This window comes from Drosophila albomicans, chromosome 2R (assembly GCF_009650485.2).
Source record: "Drosophila albomicans strain 15112-1751.03 chromosome 2R, ASM965048v2, whole genome shotgun sequence".
In the NCBI taxonomy this organism is placed as follows: Eukaryota; Metazoa; Arthropoda; class Insecta; order Diptera; family Drosophilidae; genus Drosophila; species Drosophila albomicans.
This window is the reverse complement of record NC_047631.2, coordinates 16976782-16997611: the sequence shown is the minus strand read 5'-3', so window position 1 is coordinate 16997611 and position 20830 is coordinate 16976782. Positions and strand designations below refer to the sequence as shown.

The window sequence follows — 20830 nt, the reverse complement described above, 5'->3', positions numbered from 1 at the left end:
TAACAATATTATGTTATTGTAACATGGTGTACTCGTTATATTTAGATCTCTTTTTTGCGTCCATATGCTCTTAAACGCGTTACATATTCAATATTGAGTTAACGGTTAAGAGCTGCCGGACTGCTAACGTTTTCTATTCGTCTGGCAACCCCAATTAAAAGCGCAGTAGTAGAAACATTTGCGCCAAAGTGATTAACAATGTGAATAGAGTGCGACAATTAAATGTATTTTAATGTGCAAATGGTGTGCAAAATATAGTGTATAATTGAATCTACTGTAGGGCAATGCGTCTGAAGTGGTTGTTGAGTGGACCCTCATCCGAGTAGCCGGCAATCTCCTGCGGTATAATGCCAGATTCCTCAATTGAGGTGCAAGGGCGACACATGCATTCTAACGGTGCTTTGGTGAGCACCTTCTTGAACTTTCGTTCGCCATGTTTGACCTTGGGACAGAACAAAGACACGGCAGCCTCGCGTTCACCCGACTCCTGGCAGCACATACAGGAGCGTTCCATTTGCCAGATTTTGCTGCCCGATACCTTGAACAAAATAGCCGTTTATAGTAGGGCCTAAATTCAGACTATTGTGTGAAATTACCTGAATATAACTTGCACAGCGACCCACACAAGCGAATGAGGGAATCGGCTTCGGCACACAACCGGGATACTGCAGCACATGGATAACGGGCGTCACCTTGCAATCATCACCAAGATGCCCAATATCTGCAGAGATTGTATCGGGGGTAAGTCGACACATTATTATTTATACCATTACCATATTGTTGTTTACCATTATCACTGGAGGACACCGCGTTATCCGCCTGCGCCATACACAATTTCAGTAGACTGACCAACACACAGTATAACAGAATTAGCACAAAAATGCGATTGTTCTCATTGCGTAGCACGTGGCGCAGCATTTCGTTGCAAGTCTTCGGCGATGGCTTCAAATGGAAAACGTTGCCAACTGCCGAGCGGCTTTTATAGGAAGCCTCAGTGTGTTCCGTTGCCGGCAGCGAACGTTGCCTTAATGCGTTGTCGCATGACTTATTGCCCAATAAAGCGCGCAAGCAGCGCCAAACAAAACCTTTTTGCCTAGTAATTGCATACACGAAAATGGCATTTATCCCGCTGAGCTCGGCTCCTTTTATTTCCTCTCTCTCTCTCTCTCTCTCACACACACACATACACTCTTTATACACACACAAATCACAATAAGTTGAGTAGCGACGACATCATCATCAGCAGCATTGTTGCTAGCGTCAATCCAACGGCAGCAGCGCCATTTCTTTTGGCCAAAAAGTTGACCAATCGGCCCAAACGTCGCTCGGCCCATTGCACATTCGTCTCCACAGTGGTCAGAGCTGTCTTGAGTGTTGTCACTGAATCACCAAACGATGCAGAGTTCTTCTCTATAAAGTCAGAGAATTGTTGCTGCTGTTCCCGTGTGGTAAAATAATCGGCCATTTCACTTAGCACATCTGCTGTTCGCGACCAGCTGCCCAAACTGTAATTTTTTGATATATTAGCAAAGTTTTACTCGCAAATTTGAAATCTACACTGACTGGTTCGTGTCTTCGATAAGCACTCGTTAAAATACGTGCTATGGTTTCTGTCTTAACTTAGTTTACCAATTCCAATTTTGAGAAACTCCTCAGTCAGTTAGAGCAATGAATTTTAATATATTTCGATTCAACTTACGCGTTGGCCAAACTCTGAATGTCCTCGGTGATCATAGAGTAGACAGTGTTTATCAAATCGGGATTCTGCTGATACAACTGTGCGATGCCCGCAGTCTTGAGAGCAACGCTCGTCGAGTTGCCCAAGATCTCGATCTCGTAGTGCGAGCGTGCCGAGTTCCTTGTGCAGCTGGCAGCTCGCCAAAGCAACTGACGATCATTGGAGTTGGTCTCATTCTTGTACAAGGCCAGTACACGATCGTAGCCCGAAGTGCGAGCAGCGGCACAATAGAATGTTTCACGGTAGTCGGGCGATGGCTTCTCGAGGTTCTCATCAAAGCTGCGCTGCACATCTTCGTTGCAAGCTGCATTTTGATACTTGCACAGCCAGGACACTTGCATGTTGCGATTGTACACTTCCAGCACTGTATCTTGCCACTTCCAATTGACGCCCAGCTTAGCGTAGACTGCCAACGTAATATCACTCAGATATTTCTCGAAATTGATCAGTTGCTGTGGCGTCAATCGCTTTGTCACATCCTGCAGACCATCGTAGGCTGCAAACCAGGGTATATATTCGATTTCGGTGCTCAAGTACTCAATGAACTCGAAGACCTGCTCGTAATCGATCATGCCGGCGTAGGCAAAGTTGAAGAGATCATCAATGAGAGCTGCACGATTCTCGACAGCGATCCCACTGTGTTTATCCTCGGTGAGAGCAAGTTGAATTTGATTGAGAATTGGCGTATCGTAGAGCACTCGATAGTAGTTGGATTGCTTGATGTTCAAGATAATCCAGTCGATGGGATCGTTGAAATTGAACTGCGCAATGTCGAGAATTTTATCAAAGTACATGCTTGGTGTTAGATTTTGAAAGTTCGCTTCCAGATTCGTCGTATATGTGATGGGGACAGTGTAGCGCAAAGTCGCATCGCTACCATCTCCAGGATTGGATAAAAAGCGACTCTGCTGCAGCCGAACCACGCGATTCTCCATGCTGATGTTCACCATGATCGTTGGGTAGCCAACTTGCTCGGTAAAGTCAGTGAAGAACGTTCTCAGATTGGTGTATACAGGTGGCCAATATTGTATGAGATGATCGAACAAATCACTTGGCTCTGTGTTGCCCAAATGACTACAAGATAGCTGATTAATAAGAGAAGATCATTAAGATCGTATTGAATAACTCACTTTGCTCTGAGATAGCTTATCATAGCCTTGTTGAAGTTGTCCTCGCCCATGCAATTGCGCCACATGCGAATGATGCTGGCTGCCTTGGCAAAAGAGATTCTGCCAAACATGTAATTAATGTCGGCGAGAGTTTGAATCGAATCCTCTGGGCTGGTCATGGGCATGGTGAGATTTAAGGCGTCAGTGGACATGACGTGCTGCAGCTTCTGAACAACAAACTGTTGATCCAATTGATACTCTGGGTACAGCTGTAAGAATTGCGTTCAATTTATTTATGAAATCAATTTCAATATTGTTATGTTCAAGCAGACCTCGTTGCCTAGGAAGAACTCATAGAAGCGAGCGAATCCTTCCTGCATCCAGACGTAACTCCACCATTTCAATGTCACACTATTGCCGAACCACATGTGCGCATTTTCATGGATGATATTGCGAATGGTGAACTCTTTTTGATTCCAGCCATCTGTATAACCTTCTTCCTCCAAGACTACTTTGTCTCTGAAATATTTGAATACTATATTAGTTTAGGAAATTTGACAAGAAATGTGTGATGATAGATATATTTCAGTATTAAATAGTATCTTATTCTGACTGATATTCTTGTTGTCAAATATTCTATTATTTTATGATTTTTCTTTGTATATTTTGACGATAAATAAGTAATAATAAATACGCTATCATTCTGCTAGCTTTACAAACTTGACAAGGGAGCAGTCTAAGTTCCGTTGATATTTCATTCTTATTATACCATTATCTCACACTGAGGTATTAATTTTTTTTTTTAAATTATATGGCTTCTTGACTAATTGCAGATGCAGTTAATCTTTACAGTATTAAATATAGCTTTGCACTTATCGTTTACTTACTTGAATATAACTAGTCCCCAATTTTCCATGCTGTTGTGTGGAAATTGCGGTGTCGTTGCATATTGGAACAGCTTATTGCCCAACTCCTCATAGGATTGCTCGAAAACCAGAGAGTAGAATGGCAGCACACGCTGCGTCACATTGTAACTGAACTCGGTGTAGTTGTAGAACTCTGGCCGAGTATAGATGGCCAACTCGTTGGGATCACCACGTGCACGATATTCGGAGATAACAAAAGCCAAAAGATAAGTGGACATAATGGGCGTCACATCAAAGTGATCCACATAGCGATTATTGCTGAAATTGTAATCTTATCTTAATATGCATAGGTTATCATGATATCTATACGCTTACGCTTCGTTTGTGGTGCTGATCAATTGCGTGTTGCTAATCGAGTTGAATCCGCTGGGCCGTCGAATGTGCAGTTCAAACTTGGCCTTGAGGGCGGGTTCATCGAAGCAGGGAAACACAAGACGCGCGTTTATGGCCTGCATCTCGGTTAGCAGCACCCACTTTGTGATCCCCGTCTGCTCCTCCGCATAGCTGACGGAGAACAGACCCACTGTGGTATCTGCTCTCACTGTACCCGTGTACTTGAAGTACAGTGTGTAGTTCTGATTGACGGTCAATGACTGAGTCAGCGGCACTGTCAGCTGTTGAGTCTCCTGCTCGAATGTGAGTTGAGTATTGGCAATTTGCTCGACTACGTTGCCAGCGGCGTTGTAGAGCACACAGCTCTCAATCTCAATGGAGTCCTTGTGCAGTCGAATGCTGTTCACATTCGATTGTGTTGTGAGTAGTGTGATGTTGACTTCGCCATCGAATGTTGTGCCGGGATTATCGGCCTCACCCTGTATGCCGATGGTTAGATTATAATACGATGGCAGCACATTCGGATTCAGTCGATAATCGAGGCTCGCACAATTGGCAACTAATGTGGCCAAAAGCAAGTTGGCCAACAGCCAAACTCCGAATCGACAACTGTTCATGTCGAAAGTTGTTTCCGCACTGAAGCCTTGTTTACTTAAATTGTTTGATGTAAACTTCTTACTAAGCAGGTGATTTTTTTGGTAGATTAGATTAAATCAATATTTCTATTGTATACACTTTTGTTGACTAATCTGTATTTAAGGCGCCGAAGATAATTGTTTCCAACTGATAATAAATACAACAATAAAATATTTGTGGGTGTGCTGTCCAAACTTCTGATAAGAACTCAAGATTTATAGTTGTTCATGATAATTATTAAGTTCATAATGGTCACAAGCAATTTAGTCATATTTATTGCTGTATTATAGGGACATCATTTTATAAAATTTCGTGGAACACTCTAATTAACACTCATTAATCATTATTCAAGATAAGATTAGATTACAAATAGTGCTTCCCATGGGAGGTCCCAGGTGTCTAGGGTCTTAAATACGCAATTGATAGTTGTTCGGTACAAAGTATATTTTGATTGATATTAGAAAAGTATTTACAAATTATCCTATATAATTTAATTTACAATGAATCAACATTTGCCAACATTGGCTACTTCAACAATAAACTTATTAAAGTCGACATCAGCATTAGCAAAGTTGTGGCTATCGTGAGTCCAGCGGCGCTATTTCTTGATGCCAAAAAATTGACTAATTTACCCAAACGCTGATCTGCCCATTGCAGATTTGTGCTCACCGTGCTCTGAGCTGTCTTCAATGTTAAGGCCGAATCACCAAATAGCGCCGAGTTTTTGTCTATGAATTCGGAGAATTGTTGCTCTTGCTCTGTCGTTGTAAAGTAATCGGCCAAATCGCTCAGCACTTCAGCTGTGGTTGACCAGCTGCCCAAACTGTAAAAGTGAATCAAATTAGTCACAAGCTAAAAGTAGAAATATTCAACTTACGCTGCATACAACAGCTGAATATCCTCAGTGATCATTGAGAATATGGCACTGATCAAATTGGGATTCTGTTCATACATCTGCGCCAAACCTGTTGTCTTTTGAGCCACTGTTGTCGAGTTGCCCAGTATCTGTGTCGTGTAGTGATTGCGATATTCCCTCGTGCAGCTGGCCGCTTTCCAAAGCAGATCCCTCTCAGCACTATTTGTTTCCTTCTGGTACAACTCCAGCACTCGAGTATAGCCCGTAGTGCGAGCAGCTGCACAATAGAAGGTTTCACGATAGTCTGGCGATGGTTGTTCCACGTTCCCCTCAAAGCTGATCTTCACATCGTTGTTGCAAGCGGTATTTTGATATTTGCACCGCCAGGACACTTGCATCTCTCGGTTGTACACATCCAGCGGAACATCGTAGTCCCTTGAATTGACAGTTAGCTTTGCGTAGACCGCCGCTGTAATGTCCTTCAGATATTTCTCGAAATTTGTCAGCTGATGTGGCGTTAAACGCTTTGCCACACGCTCCATGCCAGTGTAGGCCGCATACCAGGGAATGTAATGGACTTCCTTGCTCATATACTCAATAAACTGGAAGACCTCGGCGTAATCCAACATTTTGGCATAGGCAAAGTTAAAAAGATCATCGATGAGCTGGGCACGATTCTCAACGGCAATGGAACTGTGATCAGACTGAGTCAAAGCCAGTTGAATGTTGTTCAAAATCGGAGTGTCGTAGAGCACACGATAGTAATTGGATTGCTGGACATTTAGTATGATCCAGTCGAGTGCATTCTGGGAATTCAATTGAACCTGAGTTATATTCTTTCTGAAATAAATGCCAGGCGTCATGTTTTGGAAGTTGGGCTTCAAATTCGTTGCAAATGTTATCGGAATAGTGTAGAGAATGGTGGCATTGCTGCCATCTCCAGGATTGGATAAGAAGCGTTTCTGCCTTAGCACAGCTCGGTGATTCTCCTCGGTGAAGTTCACTGTGATCATGGGATAACCTTCCTGTTCCGTGAAGTCGGTAAAGAACTCATCCAAATCCACTGCAGGCTGAGCTGGCCAATTTTCCTTAAGATGAGTAAACAAATCGCTGGGCTTGGTAGAATTCAAGTGGCTATAAAAGTTTATGAAATTAGTTGGCTATCACGAGATGAAGTATTTAACTTACTATTCTTTTAGATAGCTGTTGATGGACTTCTCAAAGTTTTCGCCTCCCATAATATTCCGCCACATGCGAACGATGCTAGCGCCTTTGGCATAAGCGATGCTGCTGAACTTGTTGGCAATCTGAGCAGGAGTTTGCACATTTGCCTCCAGACTGGTCATGGGTTGTGTGCTGGCCACTGCATCTGTGCGTAAGATTAACTGCAGTTGTCGCACAACGAACTGTTGATCCAACTGATACTCTGGACTCAGCTGGTGGGTCATGAAGTACTCGTAGTAACGGGCAAAGGCTTCGTTGAGCCAAAAGTAGCTCCACCAAGAGAAGGTGACACTGTCGCCAAACCACATATGGGACACCTCATGCACAACTATGCGAGTGGTGAACTCCAGATCCTTGAGGCCGTCAGTATAGCCAGCATCCTGCACCAGCACAGCATCGCTGAGTGATCAGAGAGATGGTAGATTATATTGTTACGAATTAAAATGGTTAAACCGACCTGTAAATGATAAGACCCCAGTTCTCCATACCGTTGTGGGGAAAACGTGGCGAGCTCGTGAATTGCAGTACATCATTTCCCAGTTGTTGGTATGGCAGTTGGAATATCTCATTGTAGGCGGCCAGCGCTTGTTGTCCAACCTTGTAACTGAATGTTGTCTTGTTAATATACTCTGGCCGTGAATATAGAGCCAACTCTGTGTCTCCCTGTACTCGGGAATACTCGGAGATAACAAATGCCAAGAGATAGGTCGACATCAAAGGCGTCACTTCAAAGTGATCCACATAGCGATTATTACTGCAATTGAAATTTAATATCAATATTATACATTTATTGGTTATCTATAAATTCATGCTTACGCTGCATCGCTTGTTGTTGCTTTCAATCGAGTGTTGCTGATCGAGTTGAAGCCATTTGGTCGCCCAATGTGTACTTCAAACTGTGCCTTAAGGGCTGGCTCATCGAAGCAGGGAAACACAAGCCGGGCATTGATGCGCTGCATCTGAGTCAGCAGAACCCATTTGGTCTTGCCACTCTCTGGCTCCACATAGCTGGCCGAGAATAAGCCAACCAAATCAGTTCTTACAGTCCCTGTGAACTGAAAGTGCAACGTGTAGTTCACGTTCGCAGTCAGCGCCTGAGACAGCGGCACTGTCAGCTGTTGTGTCTCTTGGTCAAATATCAGGGAAGTCGTTGCCACACTCTGTTGTAAGAGACCATTCTGGTTATAGAGCGAACAGCTTGAGATGTCTAGCGCATCTTTGTGGAGTGTAATTTCCTGTAAGTTGCTCTGATTTGTCTGCAAAGTTATTGCGACTTCTCCATCGAATGTGCTGCCCGGATTTGTGGTATCGCCTTGTATATTAATGGTTAAGTTGTAGAACGATGGCCATACGTTGTTGCTGAGACGATAACCGGCACAGTCCGAAGTGGCTATCAGAGTCAGTGATATGACAGCAACGGCCAGCAGCCGCATTCCGATGCCAGAACCTTTCATGCTGACAGCAAGCTCAATACTGAGTGTTGTATGTTGACCCAAAAAGCTTGAAAGCAAACTAATAATAATAAAAATCCCCTAAAACAGATGATGTTTGTGTTTGTCGATAAGATAACATGGACAATGGGTATCGATATGATGATTAGGCAGCCACACCTCGCACATTGTTGCTGTACGTGTTATCGGTGTTGCTGTTGTTGTTGTTGTTATTGTTCTTGTTTTTGTGTGTATGCTACAACATGTAATTCCCATGAAGTAATGTTAATCAAAGAGGCACATTAACCCTTTGACATCCGAAATAAAATCCGGTTTCATGTAACCTTGCTTTGTTTCATTTGATTGACATCTTAATATTACATATATTTTTCCGAATAGGTGACGAGATAGCTGAAATGTTAATCAATGTTTGCGAATATCATGAAAACATGAATTAAACTGATATCATGTTTATGGTAACTGTTGTACTATAATTCATAATTTCCAGTTCACGTTATTATCTACATAGTTGTTTTACCAAAGTATCGACTCGTGTTTTCTAAAATATTTGTTTTTTATTATTGTGAGGAAATCCAATATAATGTGTGACTCATTAAGTATAACTGACTTATTTTCTGATTATAATAAACCGAGCAATGACGCTTAATATTACCAGTTTTCAGTATCATATCAACAAGCGTCGTTGCTAAATTTGTTTTGCAGTCTTGAAGCATTCTGAAACAGGTTTTAAAGCAAACAATTTGTGAACGCATAATGAGCTTATGCAAAATGTGTATTTAATTTGACTCAAATCGATCGGCTTTATAGCTAAAATTATTAATTATATCTTGAATTTGACAGCTCTACTTCGTTCTTCATCTTCTCCTCAGATAGTTGTTTAGATTGCTCAATCGCTGCTTTGCCCACTCTAGGTTCATTTTTACTCTTTCCAGAGCGGATTCAAGCACTTCAATGTCTGTACCAAAGAATTCCGAATTTTCATCGATCAATTCGGCAAATAGATTTGCCTGCTCCACGGTTGTGAAGGACTCAGACATTTTATTCAACATTACTACAGTTTCCCACGAATCGCCCAAACTGAAAGTTAAAAAAATTAGTGAAGAGTCATATTACATTACCAGATAACTTACAAATTGCTCCACTTCGTAATGTTCTCTGCTAACATGGATAAAATGGGTGTAATTAAATCGGGATTCTCCTCATACATCTGTGTCACGCCGTCGGTCTTATTCTCAACAATCTTGCTGTTAAATACCATGTTATTGTAATGTGCACGATAATCTCTCGTACAACTTAAGGCCCGCCATAGCATATGTTTCTCCTCCAAGTCACTTTCATTAGTATATAGTTCGAGGATTCGGGCGTAACCTGTCGTGCGTGCTGCTGCACAGTAAAAGGTTTCACGATAATCTGGGGAAGGCTTCTCGAGATCCGCCTCAAAATGAAGTTTTACTTGGTTATTGCATTCGGTATTTTGGTATCTGCAAAGGAGAGACACTTGCAATTGTCGATTATACACATCCATCACTGTATCGTCGCTATTCGATTTCACAGTTAGCTTGGCGAAGACCGCGGATGTAATATTATTAAGATATTTCCCGAAATAAGGCAATTGTTGTGGCGTTAATCGTTGCGATACCCTTATCAAACCTTTGTAGGCAGCATACCACGGAACATAATCAAATTCGTTTTTCAAATTCTCTAAAAATTCAAACACATCCACGTAATCAATCATTCCAGCGTGAGCAAAGTTGAAGAGATCGTCAATAATCTGTGCGCGATTTTCAACTGGAATTGAACTGTGTCCGTTCTTGGAGAGGGCCAGTTTAAGTTGGGCAAGAATTGGTTTATCGTAGAGCACTCGATAGTAACTAGATTGCTTAAGGTTCAAGATTATCCATTCAATGGGCTCCTTAAAGGAGATCTCAACCGTAGTCTTATTCTTATCGAAGTACGTGTAAGGTGTTAGATTATCAAATGTGTTCTTCACATTCGTGGCGAACGTAATTGGAATGGTGTAACGTAAGGTGGCATCACTACCGTCTTCATAATCATTTAGAAAACGTTTTTGGTGTAGGATTACTCGTTGTTGGTTTTGAGTAATGTTCACAATGACCATTGGGTATCCCACCTGCTCCGTGAAGTCTGAAAAGAACGTATCCAAAACAACTTCAGGTTGAGCTGGCCAGTTTTGCTTGAGATGAGCAAACAGATCGCTGGGACTTGTGTTTTTTAAATGGCTTAAATAAAGAATATTATAAAAAAAACTACAAGAAATCAAGCGCATGTTAAACTTACTGTTGCTTCAGGTAACTATTAATTGAGTTATCAAAGTTGACGGCTCCCATTGCGCTTCGCCACATTCGAATAATGCTAGCACCCTTTTCATATGAAAAACTGCCGAAAAGTTCTTCAAATTCGGATTCTGTTTGTATGCTCGATTCGGAACTACTTAATGGATGGGAACTATTCATAGCGTCTTCATCAAATATCGTCTGAAGATGTATAACAAACTGTTGATCCAAATGATATTCTGGGTAGAGCTAGTAAATGAAAAATATTAAAGTTTCGATGAATATTTAAATTTTCATCAATAGCATTTATATTAAAATGTACCTGATGTGTGACGAGGATCTCATACAAACGGGCAAATCCTTCGTTTAACCAGAGATGACTCCACCAGGATAAGGTGACACTGTTTCCAAACCACATGTGGGCAATCTCATGTGCAATCATTCGGCATGTAAACTCTTTGTGCACAAAACCGTCAGTGTACCCGGGTTTTTGCACCAGTAGTTCTTCGCTATAAGATTGATATAAATGAGTCATGATCAAAATATTTCTTTCACTAATCGAACCTGTAAAATATGAGGCCCCAATTCTCCATGCCGACGATATCAAACGAAGGTACACTCGCAAAAAGTAGGACGTCATTTCCCAATTGTTTATATGATATGGGGAATAGTTCATTGAATGCCGCTACTACGCGTTTTCCAACATTGTAACTGAACTCTGTCTTATTGTAATGTTCCGGCAATGATAAGACAGCATAGTCGCTAATATTGCCTCGAGCCTGATAGTTTGATATTAGAAAGGCCACTAAATATGTGGACATGATGGGAGTTACGTCAAAGTGATCTACAAAGTAATTTTTCCTGAAATTGAATGCGATATATTGATGCAAATATTATGCATTTAATTAAGCTTACCCCTCATTTGTTGTTTCCATCAATCTAGTGTTGCTGACGGCATTATAGCCACTTGGTCGTCCAATGTGAAGCTGAAACTTTGCCTTAAATGCAGGTTCATCAAAACAGGGAAATACAAATCGGGCATCTATCGATTCGAATTGTGTTAAAAACACTTTGTGAGCTCTGGCACTAGAGTTCCCAGCGTTCCATATTTCCTTTGAAAATAGACCTAACGTATCAGATTGTACTTTCCCTGAGTACTTAAAGTACAACGTGTAGTTTGCATTGACAATCAGTGGTTGCAAAAGAGGCACTGTCAGCAGTTCAGTCTCATTGTCATACCGCAGTTGACTAGCTGCAATATCTTGTTGCAGGCGTCCATCCTTATTGTATAGCAAGCAGCGCGTTATATTAAGAAGCTTTTTATGTAGAGTTATTTCCAGTAAGTTGCTCTGATTCGACTGCAGAGTTATGGCGACTTCGCCATTAAACGTTGTGCCCGGATTCGATGCATCGTCTTGGATATTGATAGATAAATTGTAAAACGATGGGCGTATGTATCTGCTTAGCCGATAACCGACAACCTCTAAATTGGCTATCAGATTCAATGTAATAACTGCGGTTAACAGCCACAATCCGACAATAGAACCTTTCATTATGAAAGCTAGCTCGCTATTGAGACGGGATTTGTATTGAGTTTTATATCGACTTTACGTTTCTGATAATTGTTACTCGTTCAGCTGGTCCAGATTTCTAATAAATTATACCCAGAGCTCATTTTAATGTCTAGAGGGCGTGTGTTTTTATACCCGCTACCCATAGGGTAGAAGGGTATTATAACTTTGTGCCGGCAGGAAATGTATGTAACAGGTAGAAGGAGGCATCTCCGACCCTATAAAGTATATATATTCTTGATCAGCGTGAACAGCCGAGACGATATAGCCATGTCCGTCTGTCCGTCTGTCCGTCCGTCCGTCCGTCCGTATGAACACCTAGATCTCAGAGACTATAAGAGATAGAGCTATAATTTTTTTTCGACAGCATTTGTTATGTTTGCACGCAGATCAAGTTTGCTTCAAATTTTTGCCACGCCCACTTTCGCCCCCGCAAATCAAAAAAACCGAATAACAAGCATAATTTTAAAGCTAGAGCTACGAATTTTGTTATATACAATAACTACTGTAGTAGTTATGATTCTTGAAAATTTGGTTGCGATCAGATAAAAATTGTCGAAGTTATTAAAGAAATACTTTTGTATGGGCAAAAACGCCAACTTACTAGGGGTCTTAGTTGCTTTGGCTAACAATCTGGTATATTGTGCCGTCTATGGTATATTTTGAATGCGGTACTATATCGATATACCACATATACCATTTGGTATATTTTTAGTATTTTTGTAGTATATTTGGTATATTTTGAGAAATATACCGCAAAATATATTGCGTTTATTCAAAATGGGTGGCGGGTATCTCACAGTCGAGTACACTCGACTGTAGCTTTCTTACTTATTTATTACGATATTTTGCTGCTTAGTTACTTCCCAATACTTAGTAATGGGTATATCATATCTAAAATTAAATTTGTATACCCGCTACCCATATGGTAGAAGGGTATTATAACTTTGTGCCGGCAGGAAATGTATGTAACAGGTAGAAGAACCTATAAAGTATATATATTCTTGATCAGCATCAACAGCCAAGACGATCTAGCCATGTCTGTCCGTCAATGTGTCTGTCCGTCTGTCCGTGTCAAACACTAGATCTCAGAGACTATAAGAGATAGAGCTACTCGACAGCATTTGTTATGTTTGCACGCATATCAAGTTTGTATCAAATTTTTACCACGCCCACTTTCGACCCCGCAAATCAAAAATCAAAAAGCAAATCGAATAACAAGCGTAACTTTAGAGCGAAAGCTGCGAATTTTGGTATGTACAATAATATTTATAGTAGTTGTGATTCCTGAAAATTTGGTTGCGATCTGAAACCTTGCTTTCATTAATTTGATTGACATCTTAATACTACATGTATTTTTCCAAATAGGTGACGAGACAGCTTAAATGTTGATCAATGTTTGCGAATATCATGAAAACATGAATTTAACTGATATCATGTTTATGGTAACTGTTATAATTCGTAATTCCCAGTTCACGCTGCTATCTATATAGTTGTTTTACTAAAGTATCGACACGTGTTTTCTAAGATATGGGTTTGTTTTATTATTCTCAAGAACTCCAATATAAAGTGTGACTCATTATGTAAAAATGATTTATTTTCTGATTCTAACTAACCGAGCAATGACGTTTAATATTTCCAGTTCTCAGTATCATATCAACAAGCGTCGTTGTTAAATTTGATTTGCAGTCTTGAAGCATTCTGAAACCGGTTTTAAAGTAAACAATTTGTGAACGCATAATGAGCTTATGCAAAATGTGTATTTAATTTGACTCAAATCGATCGGCTTTATAGCTAAAATTATTAATTATATCTTGAATTTGACAGCTCTACTTCGTTCTTCATCTTCTCCTCAGATAGTTGTTTAGATTGCTCAATCGCTGCTTTGCCCACTCTAGGTTCGTTTTTACTCTTTCCAGAGCGGATTCAAGCACTTCAATGTCTGTACCAAAGAATTCCGAATTTTTATCGATCAATTCGGCGAATATATTTGCCTGCTCCACGGTTGTGAAGGACTCAGACATTTTATTCAACATTACTACAGTTTCCCACGAATCGCCCAAACTGAAAGTTAAAAAAATTAGTGAAGAGTCATATTACATTACCAGATAACTTACAAATTGCTCCACTTCGTAATGTTCTCTGCTAACATGGATAAAATGGGTGTAATTAAATCGGGATTCTCCTCATACATCTGTGTCACGCCGTCGGTCTTATTCTCAACAATCTTGCTGTTAAATACCATGTTATTGTAATGTGCACGATAATCTCTCGTACAACTTAAGGCCCGCCATAGCATATGTTTCTCCTCCAAGTCACTTTCATTAGTATATAGATCGAGGATTCGGGCGTAACCTGTCGTGCGTGCTGCTGCACAGTAAAAGGTTTCACGATAATCTGGGGAAGGCTTCTCGAGATGCGCTTCAAAATGAAGTTTTACTTGGTTATTGCATTCGGTATTTTGGTATTTGCAAAGGAGAGACACTTGCAATTGTCGATTATACACATCCATTACTGTATCGTCGCTATTCGATTTGACAGTTAGCTTAGCGAAGACCGCGGATGTAATATTATTAAGATATTTCGCGAAATAGGGCAATTGATGTGGGGTTAATCGTTGCGATACCCCCAGCAATCCTCTGTAGGCAGCATACCATGGAACATAATCGAATTCGTTTTTCAAATACTCTAAAAATTCAAACACATCCACGTAATCGATCATTCCAGCGAGAGCAAAGCTGAAGAGATCGTCAATAATCTGTGCGCGATTTTCAACTGGAATTGAACTGTGTCCGTTCTTGGAGAGGGCCAGTTTAAGTTGGGCAAGAATTGGTTTATCGTAGAGCACTCGATAGTAACTAGTTTGCTTAAGGTTCAAGCTTATCCATTCAATGGGTTCCTTGAAAAATATCTCAACCGTAGTCTTATTCTTATCGAAGTACATGTAAGGTGTCAGATTATAAAATGTGTTTTTCACATTCGTGGCGAACGTAATTGGAATGGTATAACGTAAAGTGGCATCACTACCGTCTTCATAATTATACAAAAAACGTTTTTGGCGTAGAATAATTTTTTGGTTATCCTGGGTGATGTTTACAATGACCATTGGGTAGCCCACCTGCTCCGTGAAGTCGGAAAAGAACGTATCCAAAGCAACTTCAGGTTGAGCTGGCCAGTTTTGCTTGAGATGAGCGAACAAATCGCTGGGATTTGTGTTTTTTAAATGACTTAAATAAAGAATATTATGAAAAAACTACAAGAAATCGAGGGCATGGTAACTTACTATTGCTTCAGGTAACTATTAATTGAGTTATCAAAGTTGACGGCTCCCATTGCGCTTCGCCACATTCGAATAATGCTAGCACCCTTTTCATATGAAAAACTTCCAAAAAGTTCTTCAAATTCAGATTCTGTTTGTATGCTCGATTCGGAACTACTTAATGGTTGGGAACTATTCATAGCGTCTTCATCAAATATCGTCTGAAGATGTATAACAAACTGTTGATCCAAATGATATTCTGGGTAGAGCTAGTAAATGAAAAATATTAAAAGATTCGATGAATTTTTAAATGTTCATTAATAGCATTCATATTAAAATGTACCTGATGTGTAACGAGGATCTCATACAAACGGGCAAATCCTGCATTTAACCAGAAATGACTCCACCAGGATAAGGATACACTGTTTCCAAACCACATGTGGGCCATCTCATGTGCAATCATTCGGCATGTAAACTCTTTGTGCACAAAACCGTCAGTGTACCCGGGTTTTTGCACCAGTAGTTCTTCGCTATAAGATTGCCATAAATGAGTCATGATCAAAATATTTCTTTCACTAATCGAACCTGTAAAATATGAGGCCCCAATTCTCCATGCCGACGATATCAAACGAAGGTACACTCGCAAAAAGTAGAACGTCATTTCCCAATTGTTTATATGATATGGGGAATAGTTCATTGAATGCCATCACTACGCGTTTTCCAACATTGTAACTGAACTCTGTCTTATTGTAATGTTCCGGCAATGATAAGACAGCAAAGTCGCTAATATTGCCTCGAGCCTGATAGTTTGATATTAGAAAGGCGACTAGATATGTGGACATGATGGGAGTTACTTCAAAGTGATCCACAAAGTAATTTTTGCTGAAATTGAATGCGATATATTGATGCAAATATTATCCATTTAAGCTTACCCCTCATTTGTTGTTTCCATCAATCTTGTGTTGCTGACGGCATAATAGCCACTTGGTCGTCCAATGTGAAGCTGAAACTTTGCCTTAAATGCTGGTTCATCAAAACAGGGAAATACAAATCGGGCATCTTTTAATTCGAATTGTGTTAAAAATAAAAACTCTTTGTGAGCTCTGGTACTAGAGTTCCCAGCGTTCCATATTTCCTTTGAAAATAGACCTAATGTATCAGATTTTACTTTCCCTGAGTACTTAAAGTAGATCTTAAAAACTTAGTATACATACGTTTTCTTGTGATCATATAAAAGTCTTAGAAGTTATTCAATAAATAAATTTATATTTCCAAAATCGACTTCATCTGTCGCGTTGTGGTATAGTCTTAGAAGTTACTCCAAAATCGACTTATAGTTGAACATGTGGTATATATTGTACTCTATTGTATGTAAGTAGTATATAGATATATCGAATATAGTATTTTGTATATTTATTTGGTTTTTCTATAATATATATTTATTTGATATATTTTACCGATAGTACCGGTTACGCATTGTTTTGCATTTATTAAAAATGTGTAGCGGGTATTTCACAGTGGACCACACTCGAATGTAACTTTCTTATTCGTTATTATCATTGCAAATTTATTTTGTTGCTCTATTTAGACTTTGAGAGTTCGATCGGTGATTGCGCTCTCAATACGCAAGTCGTTGTGACTTTTACTATGTGGGAAAGTATTACAAAAAATGTGCAATAATTCCCAATTTATTATTACAATATGTTGCTGCTTAGTTACTTCCCAATACTTAGAATTGGGTATATCATATCATATTTAAAATAAAATTTTTTATAGGTTTTTTTCAGTTCTTAGAACTGGCTTAAATGTAAGCAATGCCTTAAATGTTTAAACTAACGACAATTATAAATTATGGCCTGTTGATTCAATTTCAATATTCACAAAATGATTTTATTTAAAATTTGGCATTCATCATTAATTAGTACATCGTATTGGACAATCAACCAAATTTTCTTAAACACCTGGACAGTTCAAACTATCTAATTCCATTTTTTCAGATAGTTGGCTAACTTGCCCAATCTCTGCTCTGCCCATTCCAGATTTTTTCGTATTGTTGTCAAAAACCTATTTTTTTGAGTTAGTGCCGATTCACCAAATCTGTGAATATTTCTGTCCATAAAGATTGTGAACTGCTCTTCTTGCTCCCGCGTCGTAAAGTAATCAACCATATCACTTAGGACTTCGATCATCTCATACTTGCCCAATCTAAAAGTTCAATAAATTAGTTAATAATTTCGAGATGTTTCTTGATATTTTACCTGGCAACAAACGCATCGATGTTCTCACTTATCATAGAAAATATGGGATCAATTAAATCTGGATTTTGTTGATAGATCTCTTTCAAGTATTTTGGTTGTTTGGAATAAGGTATTAAATGGAATAATTCGAGTTTGATATATGTTCTATAGTCCCTTGAACAGCTAATAGATCGCAATATTAGATTCTTATCATCAGAATCGATCTCATTATTATATAACTCCCACAGGCGAGCATGAGCATCCGTTCGTGAAACTGCACAGTAAAATGTCTTTCGATAGTCTGGGGATGGCTTTTCAAGATTTCCCAGAAAAAGAAGTTCCACTTGCTTATTACAATTGGTATTCTGGTATTTACACAGCCATGATACATGCAAGACTCGATTATAGACATCCATCACGCTATCAGAGCTGCTTGATTTTGCTGATAGTTCATTAAAAATCCCAGTTGTAATATTTGAAAGGTATTTCTCAAAATAAGGCAGCTGTTGTGGTGTTAATCGCTGAACTACTCTCTTCATACCACGGTAGGCTGCGTTCCAGGGAACATAATTGAATTCGTATCTCAAATATTCTAAGTATTCGAAGACATCTGCATAATCGATCATTCCAGCGTATGCAAAGTTAAAGAGATCATCAATGATTTGTGCCTTAGTCGTAGCTGGGACACGTCGGCTTCTAGATGTGGAAAATAATTGTTTAATTTGGGTGAGAATTGGTTGATCGTAAAAAACTCGATAGTAGTTGGATTGCTTTTGGTTTAAGATAATCCATTCAATGGGATTTTCAAAAGAAATTTCAACTGTAGTCTCATTCTTATAGAAGTACGTATAAGGTGTCAGATTATAATAGCTTTGATCCAGATTGGTTGTGAAGGTAATTGGAATGGTATAACGTAAAGTGGCATCACTACCGTCTTCATAATCATATAGAAAACGTTTTTGGTGTAAGATTATTTTTTGGTTATCCTGGGTGATGTTCACAATGAGCATTGGGTAGCCCACCTGCTCCGTGAAGTCTGAAAAGAACGTATCCAAATCAACTTCAGGCTGAGATGGCCAATTTTGCTTGAGATGAGCGAACACATCGTTGGGATTTGTGTTTTTAAAATGACTAGAAAGGCAAAAGTTAAAAAAAATTCAAGAACTTGGTTGGAGAACTCACTATTGCTTCAGGTAACTGTTGATAGATTTGTTGAAGTTGTCGCTTCCCATTAAATTTCGCCACATTCGAATGATGCTGGCACCCTTTTCATATGCAAAGAAGTTGGCCTGCGTGTCGATTTCATCAAAAGATTGTATGGTTATTTCGGGACTAGTTAAGGGCAAAGAAATAGCCACTGCATCCTTTTCAAGGATTTTCTGAAGATAATCTACAACAAACTGTTCTTCCATGCGATATTTATAGTTGTAGATCTTTAGAGAAAGAAAATAATAACAATTGTAGATACTATTTATAGGGAGTCAGCAAAAGTCGAGTTGATTATATTGTTACTTATATTTTGATATCGGTAAATCTTCTCAATTTAACGAGTTTGATATGCGTTTGCAACTTTGACATTTTTCCTTTCATATTTACCTGATCGGTCATAAAGATCTCGTAAAATCGCGCAAAGCCTTCATTTAACCAGAAATGACTCCACCAGGATAAGGTAACACTATTTCCAAACCACATATGAGCTATTTCATGTGCAATCATTCGAATTGTAAACTCCTTGTTTTTGAGACCGTCAGTGTAGCCAGGTCTATGGATCAGCATTTCTTCACTATAAGTAGAAGAAATTTGAATTCATTGTGCTAGTCCTGAGACAATACAAAATTTTCTGTACCTAAAAATAATAAGGCCCCAATTCTCCATGGCATTGTCGAAGGACCAAGGCTTAGTTGCAAATTGCAGGACTTTATTTCCCAGTTGTTTATAAGGCATCTGAAACAGTTCGTTGTAGGCAGCTATCACGCATTCTCCAACATTGAAACTGAACTCTGTGTAATTATAATATTCAGGCGCAGATAAAATGGCAAATTCACTGAGATTGCCTCGAGCTTGGTACTCGGATATTACAAAGGCCAATAGATATGTAGACATAATTGGTGTAACATCAAAATGATCCACATTGTAATTTCTGCAATCAAAATTTTAGATTGTTATTCATTTATTTAAAGAAAATGTACTAGACTTACCCTTCTTTTGTTGTTCTTATCAATCTGGTGTTACTTGCGGCATTAAATTCACTTGGTCGAGCAAGATGAAGTTGGAACTTTGCCTTAAATGTAGGTTCATCGAAGCAAGGAAATACGACTCGCGCATACACAGGCTCCAGTTGTGTTATGTAAACTTTGTGATATTTGTTGGTTTCGTAAGATTGTAAAAACAAACCTGTCTCATCTGTTCTAACATAGCCAGTGTATTTGAAATACAGAATATAGTTCTCATTCACAGTCAATGCCTCTAACAGAGGCACTGTTAACTGTTGTGTTGTCCGATTATATTTTTGTGAAGTAATTGTTACGTTTTGCTGTAAGGCACCATCCTTATTATACACTAAACAACTCGATATGTCAAGAGACTCCTTATGAAGTGTTATTTCATAAGTGTCACTTTGATTAGTCTGTAAAGTAATCGCGACTTCGCCGATAAATGAGGAGCCCAATGTTGCATACCTTTCTGCTTGGATGTTAATGGTTAAGTTGTAGAAAGATGGCAATACACTTCTACTAAGGCGGTAATTATCACTTGTACTTCTGCCTATCAGAGTCAATAATATAGCAGCGACGAGCAACTGCCAACAAGGAACAGAACTTTTCATAATGAAAGCTAATTCAATACTGGAACTGAAAATGTTGTGTTTTATAGATATACATACGCAGCTATCCAAATTCTAAAATACGAATTCACTGGAGTTTATAATATGTACATATATGCGCTATGAACGCTTCGTTGCTAATTTGAATTTAAAATTTTTCATTTCTTTCAAACCGGCTCAAGGGTAATTAGTTATGAGATAATCAGTTCTAGTCTGTTGATTTTTTTAGCAGCTTATTTTTAAGCACAAACACAAGTGAAATCTCGATAGTACTTAGTTCTTTGCTTTCTCGTTGAAATATACAAATAATCTGATTCCCTAATTAAGGAAGGTTTTTGTAGTTAACGAAATAAGTTTGTCGAATAATCTTAGCAA

At 39.2% G+C, this 20830-nt stretch overlaps 6 protein-coding genes across 6 annotated transcripts in view; 1 reads left to right on the top strand and 5 right to left on the bottom strand.

Moving 5' to 3' along the window:
- Positions 1-205: 205 nt before the first annotated feature.
- LOC117573477 (bursicon) lies at positions 206-918 on the bottom strand. The gene is made up of 3 exons (XM_052007450.1): positions 789-918; positions 597-721; positions 206-538 (listed from the first exon to the last, which is right to left on the bottom strand). Exons 1-3 carry the CDS (start codon positions 916-918, stop codon positions 272-274), a joined length of 522 nt encoding a protein of 173 aa, XP_051863410.1. The 3' UTR covers positions 206-271.
- Positions 596-20830, top strand: part of LOC117576729 (probable muscarinic acetylcholine receptor gar-1) — a 108680-nt gene continuing 88445 nt past the window's right edge. The window contains exon 1 of the mRNA XM_034261751.2: positions 596-741. The gene's annotated coding sequence lies outside the window, so the exon portion shown is untranslated. The remainder of the gene's footprint in view (positions 742-20830) is intronic.
- Positions 887-4744, bottom strand: LOC117573476 (aminopeptidase N-like). Its single transcript, XM_034256705.2, has 6 exons — positions 4089-4744; positions 3735-4031; positions 3180-3366; positions 2869-3116; positions 1700-2812; positions 887-1505 (listed from the first exon to the last, which is right to left on the bottom strand). Exons 1-6 carry the CDS (start codon positions 4721-4723, stop codon positions 1208-1210), a joined length of 2778 nt encoding a protein of 925 aa, XP_034112596.2. The 5' UTR covers positions 4724-4744; the 3' UTR covers positions 887-1207.
- Positions 5159-8278, bottom strand: LOC117576739 (aminopeptidase N-like). The gene is made up of 5 exons (XM_052007448.1): positions 7639-8278; positions 7280-7576; positions 6787-7221; positions 5620-6732; positions 5159-5565 (listed from the first exon to the last, which is right to left on the bottom strand). Exons 1-5 carry the CDS (start codon positions 8274-8276, stop codon positions 5268-5270), a joined length of 2781 nt encoding a protein of 926 aa, XP_051863408.1. The 5' UTR covers positions 8277-8278; the 3' UTR covers positions 5159-5267.
- LOC127565918 (aminopeptidase N-like) lies at positions 9128-12120 on the bottom strand. The gene is made up of 6 exons (XM_052006854.1): positions 11483-12120; positions 11132-11428; positions 10890-11076; positions 10572-10816; positions 9404-10513; positions 9128-9350 (listed from the first exon to the last, which is right to left on the bottom strand). Exons 1-6 carry the CDS (start codon positions 12118-12120, stop codon positions 9128-9130), a joined length of 2700 nt encoding a protein of 899 aa, XP_051862814.1.
- Positions 13711-20458, bottom strand: LOC117573475 (aminopeptidase N-like). The gene is made up of 13 exons (XM_052006853.1): positions 19833-20458; positions 19481-19774; positions 19231-19417; positions 18817-19067; positions 17656-18765; positions 17408-17602; positions 16988-17042; positions 16330-16589; positions 15983-16279; positions 15741-15927; positions 15422-15666; positions 14256-15365; positions 13711-14202 (listed from the first exon to the last, which is right to left on the bottom strand). The coding sequence occupies exons 1-13, from the start codon at positions 20456-20458 to the stop codon at positions 13980-13982; spliced, it is 5040 nt and encodes a 1679-aa protein (XP_051862813.1). The 3' UTR covers positions 13711-13979.